Genomic DNA, 6,009 nt, shown 5'->3' on the forward strand with positions numbered 1-6,009 from the left:
GTATTTTTCGGAGTACCGGGTAGTTACGGAGAAGCAATGGGCCTTGATGGGCTTTAGTGGGAAGAGGAGAATGGGCCAAGGGGCTGCTGCGCCCCCCCTCCCCTCTAGTCTGAATTGGACTAGGGAAAAGGGTGCCGGCCACCTCTCCTTCTCCTCCACTTCCTTCTCCCTTCCTCCCCTCTTGGTGGACTCCTACTAGGACTTGGAGTCCTAGTAGGACTCCACATCCTGGCCGCACCAAGCCTTGGCCGGCCTCCTCCTCCTCCATCCTTTATATACTGAGGCAAGGGGCACCCCATGAACACACAAGTTGATCCACGTGATCTATTCCTTAGCCGTGTGCGGTGCCCCCAGCCACCATATTCCTCGATAATACTGTAGCGGAGTTTAGGCGAAGCCCTGCTGCTGTAGTGCATCAAGATCGTCATCACGTCGTCGTGCTGACGGAACTCCTCCCCGACGCTTTGCTGGATCGGAGCCCGGGGATCGTCATCGAGCTGTACGTGTGCTAAGAACTCGGAGCTGCCGGAGAAACGGTGCTTGGATCGGTCGGATCGGGAAGACGTACGACTAGTTCCTCTACGTTGCGTCAACGCTTCCGCAGTCGGTCTGTGTGGGTATGTAGACAACACTCTCCCCTCTCGTTGCTATGCATCACATGATCTTGCGTGTGCATATGAAATTTTTTGAAATTACTACGAAACCCAACACACGCTGCATCAATTTTGAACATTGGATTTACTTTTTGATGCTGCAGATGGGAACACGTCGTGCGACGCCCCATCAACTTCAACACGACCACCCTACCCAAGATCACATCGCTTCTCTTGCTCCCTCATCATGCTTGCTCTGAGTGCTGCCACGTCATCCTCACCGATGCCCATCAGCAGTCATGTTATGGACTGCCCTTTCCGCCACACATCCTCCTTCAGTGGCCTCCCGCAAGCCCATTTATACCTTCTCACCGCTGTTGTCGACTTCAAGATAGGGCCAACTTTATGTTTCCGAGGGTCACTGGGCGAAGTCAGTAGGTCCGTAAGGCTATATGTACATGTACATACACATATATGTGTCTACTTTTACATGAAAAGTTTTAAGAGTTATATCCCAACCATGTTTTTAGTTTGAGATGTCTTGCGGTAAGAAGATTGAAAGAACAACAAGATGAAACTAGTATGATTACCTCAAATAAGAACAAAATTCTTATGACTCCAAGACCATCGACAATGATGATTTTAGGCAACATTTAAAGTACCCCTTTATTATTCAATAAACTGATCTGCTCGTCTATGTTTATTTTATTTTCTCGGCACTCAAAAAATACTTTTTAGGCAACATTTAAACACATAATAAAATTGCAAAAGAAAGTAAAGAAATAGAATTGTAATTTTATACTAGAACCCTAACAAATCTAATATGCTTCAGTGATAAGCAGGACTAAGAAAATGAGGATAGATGAATCATGGATGTTTCTTACGAGAGGACGAGAGGGTGACAAGCTCGTGCATTGCCGATCGTGGTTTCGGACGCGGCACAGAGGTGGCCGAGGTGCACGACACAAAAACGAGATGCCATATGTCTTGTATAGTTCGCCCTTGATATCCATTAGTTCTATTGTTGTTTTGGACCATACACCTTTGTCTTGTAGTTAGATGACCAAAACATTGTAATCCAGGTCACAAGCTTCATATTGGAAGCATGGGATTGCTCCTTACCATGTACTACCATACAATCGACAATGTAATTTTGGTTCTTTGCAATCACACATGGTTGTTTCATATGTTTATAGAGTTAATTTCTACTACTTCATTATTTTCATGTTGCAGGAAACCTGGGCGGTCAGAAAATTCCATTAGCATTTGAAGTTAAGAATACCTACAAAAATATCGCAATAAAAAGACGGACATACAATTCAAAAAGGTGGGAAAGGACACTGGGAGCTCAAACTAATATTGGAACTACTATGTTAAAGTTAAATGTAAAAGTCAATATCCAGGTAGAAATTGGTAAACAAAGAACAAAAATATTGAATTGATGAGATAAAGGTGATTCACTCTAATGGTAGATCTCATCAGGCTAAGATTCCACTTCACTTTTGGAGAGATATGGCTACTAATATAACATGATCTCATCAAACCAAGCAAGCACGAGACAACCACACGTACCAAGATTGTTGTACCCCTTCGGTCCTGCATTGAGTTCCGCTGCGTACACATACACACAATTTAGCCAAGTTCTGCAAGCCCAAGGAAACGTCTCGGCTCGGCTGGGAGCCAGACAGGGCAAGGAAAGGAAGAAGATTCAGATCCAGGAGGAGCATGCACCATAGCTGGCTGCTATGATGAGGCGAATGGCGTGGAATGGAAACAACTTATCATGATTATTTATTATTTATTTATAGCTAATCAATATAATACCTGGATACAACGAGTGCCAGGAAGGAGAGGATATCCACCTCCCGATCAAACATGATCTTCCATGATAAGGATGCACAGGAGCAACACATAGCTAAAATTCTATAAGCCGTGTTCTCGTGGCATGTATCATTGGCGCTTTTTTATTTGTTGTAGTACGAGGTCTTATATTTTCCCATATAACATATGTGATCTCAATTTTTAATGTAGAAAAGAGCTGGCAATTGGCATTTTCTTTGTAGGTTTTATCATTGCATTAAAAGACACCAAAGTGTTGGATTGGTATTTCACATTTGTCTTCCATATATTAAACAATGGTATGAACCACGGTGGCTGGCGATGATGAGCGGGTGGCGCGGAATGGAAACTAGTATTTATCATCATTATTTACCCATTAATTCACGGCCACTTAATAATACACCATTATTTACCCATTTATCGCCATTATTTACCCATTTAATCACAGCCAAGTAAAAAAATTGAGTTGTTTGGATTGCTTACCAGAGGAGAGGAGATCCAGGCACCTCCCCATCGAACAGCTCATCATTTGGTCGCTCCGTTGCCTACCGCTGCCTTATTTATAGCCCACCATCCCGCCGCCGCATGCCCACGGAACACCAGGCCAGATCATCACATCACCACCACCACCGAGCACTGCCACCGTACCATCATCCATCCTCTACACCGGAGAGATCTCAGATCGGATCGGGCTTGCCGGAGATCGATGATGCATCGCGTCGCCGACCTCGACCTGGACCTCGGCCTGGGGCTCGGGATCGCCTCCCAGGGCAGCCTCACGTCCTCCACCACCACCGACTCCTCCTCCCCGGCCTCCGCCTCCCACTCGCAGCACTGGACCGCCGCGCTCAGCTCCGTCGTCGGCGCGCATGAGTCGTACGGGCTGCACCAGTATGCCAACCAGCAGCGGAAGGACGAGCCGGGGATGAGGCCGTCCACGTCGCCCGAGAGCGGCGTCAGCGGCGGGACCAAGAGGGGCCTGGAGCGCACCGGCTCCGGTGTCTCCCGCGGCGGCGCCACCGCGGGCGGCGACGAGGACGATGACGGCACCGGCGGGCGCAAGAAGCTCAGGCTCTCCAAGGACCAGGCCGCTGTCCTGGAGGAGTGCTTCAAGACACACAGCACGCTCAACCCCGTAAGTGTCTTCTCCTTCTCCGATGATCTATCCACCTCGCTCGCATAGTGTTCGTCCATGGATTCCTCGTGATCGATCGCATTGGGCTGACCGAGGTTTCTTTATTGACAATTTCCAGAAGCAAAAGACGGCGTTGGCGAACCGGCTGGGGCTGCGGCCGCGGCAGGTGGAGGTGTGGTTTCAGAACCGCCGTGCTCGGACCAAGCTGAAGCAGACGGAGGTGGACTGCGAATACATGAAGCGCTGGTGCGACCAGCTCGCCGAGCAGAACCGCCGCCTCGAGAAGGAGGTTGCCGAACTCCGGGCGCTCAAGGTTGCACCGCCGGCAAACAACGGTGCCCCGGCGGGGGCCCTCACCACCCTCACCATGTGCCTCTCCTGCAAGCGCGTCGCGTCGACGTCCTCCGCCTCGGCCTGCAACGTGCCCAGCTTTTCCTCCAATGCCGGCATCGGCATGCCCATGCCATCCCCCGAACAACGGCAGTTCTTCTGTGCGTTCAGAGACACCGGAGCGATGTACGGCGGTTCTTCGGGGCTCGCGAAGGTGGTCAAGCCGACCAGATAAAACGAGCTATCTCTGTGACGCCGCCATGATCAGCATGCCAGGCAAGCTAACAGAAATGATGGCATTGTCACAACTCACGAACTTAAGCAAGTTTAGCAGAAAGTTTAATCTTTCGTTTTCTCCGTCTGAGGGAAATGTAAGTTAATTAAATCTAACAATTTAGGGCTGAATCGATCGATGAGTTCCGGGCTTCCGGCGAGGATGAATGTATGCATGTGAAAAGCTGATGAAATAACATGAGAAACTAATTCATACTAGGAACTTACTAACATGTTGAGTTATATTACACCTAACAGGTTGAGTAATTTTCTAATTTGCTACCCTGTCTTGCATAGATGTTGCAGTGGGCAGCGTAGATCAGGAGTTGGTGTATTATTACATGACTACTTGACTTGGTTTTTCTGGTGTGTCATCTACTCAATTTTGAGCTGCCAGACAGGTTGCATCTTAAAGGTGACTTCTGCTTTAGGTTGGTCATCTAGCAAAAGAAGCTAGGCTATTAGTATACTCAGCATTGCACTTGCCTATTTTACCAGTTAATTTTCCATGTCCAAGTAACATGCATATTAGGTGCATGATCTCCTCATTTTGGTTGTTCTGGTATTTCAACCTCTATTTTCTATGTGATATTCGGAAAAATAATTTTATAGAAAATAGAGAAATAAAAAGTCTATCATGGATCATAGCGGAAAATCATACATAAAGGTTTCAAAAAAATCATGAAAAAATGGATTGCATGTGGAGACAGATAGAAACACATAATATATGTGAAATTTAGCATGAAAAAGGACTTCTTTGTGGATATAAACTATTGTAACTTACTTAAGCTTGATATAACATAACTTAATTTGTGATATTTTAAAAAAAGAAAACAATGCTCTTCATAAATGTTTTTTTACAATGACTAAGATTATATACTTTCTCGCTAGCAACCGCCAATTTCCGCATCCCCATGCATGTCACAAGTCTTCCTTTTCTTTTGGTCGATCTGCAAGATAGTTCGTATTTTCAATTGCTTACAAATGTGAAAAGTTGAAGACATCACTTAGATATTGTATGGTTTGAAGCAAACTACATTTCAAGTTTTCCAAATGGTCATGTTTCTTTACCACAAGTGTATTATCTTAGTCAGTTTGACCAATTTCAAAACTTAAATATTCATATTTCTATGAAAAAGTCCTCAAATCTATTTCGCTAGGGGGCAGGTTATTTTCTTCCTCCCAAGCATGCTGATGTCGCAACATTCCTGCTGCCTCTCCATCACTGAGGCCAGCCAATAATTGCTGATCACATATAAGAAGCCATTGAGGCCATAGTCCTACCAGACCAGTGCCCTGGAGAGAGAAAACGTCAAAGTCGTCGCAATTGGAAGATAACACTTCTCAACCTCCAAAAAACAGACACACCTCACGATGTCGAACAATGTAATGGAGAGGAGGGCAATTGGAAGATAACACTTCTCAACCTCGGAAAAACGGGCACGCCTCACGATGTCGAACAATGTAATGGAGAGGAGGGCAGAGGACCAAACTGCAAACGGAAGGTGTTGCCGCTGCCATGTCGACAAACACTGCGAACTCTGAACTCATCAGCCACAAAGGCCAACAAAAATCTACGCTGATGATCTATCAACACCGCCGCAGCCAACACCCTCGAGATGGAGAGGTGCTAGAGAAATATAGTTTGCCAGATCAGCGCCATCACCAATACAAATAGAGTGTCGCGGTCTAACTCTACTTAAACCCCAAAGCAAGGGAAATAGAGCTACCTAATGTAGATCGTGAGCTCCCCGCACTCCCACATCGAGGAGGGGAACGACGGCTCACCGGAATAGGAGAAACAACGCCAGTTGAGTTTCTAGACCGTTAGATCACCAT

At 46.5% G+C, this 6,009-nt stretch overlaps 1 protein-coding gene across 1 annotated transcript; it reads left to right on the plus strand.

Moving 5' to 3' along the window:
* Positions 1-3,041: 3,041 nt before the first annotated feature.
* On the plus strand, positions 3,042-4,389 carry LOC119331831 (homeobox-leucine zipper protein HOX2-like). Its single transcript, XM_037605004.1, has 2 exons — positions 3,042-3,567; positions 3,686-4,389. The coding sequence occupies exons 1-2, from the start codon at positions 3,139-3,141 to the stop codon at positions 4,130-4,132; spliced, it is 876 nt and encodes a 291-aa protein (XP_037460901.1). The 5' UTR covers positions 3,042-3,138; the 3' UTR covers positions 4,133-4,389.
* The last annotated feature ends 1,620 nt before the right edge of the window (positions 4,390-6,009 follow it).

Source organism: Triticum dicoccoides, chromosome 7A (assembly GCF_002162155.2).
Source record: "Triticum dicoccoides isolate Atlit2015 ecotype Zavitan chromosome 7A, WEW_v2.0, whole genome shotgun sequence".
NCBI lineage: Eukaryota > Viridiplantae > Streptophyta > Magnoliopsida > Poales > Poaceae > Triticum > Triticum dicoccoides.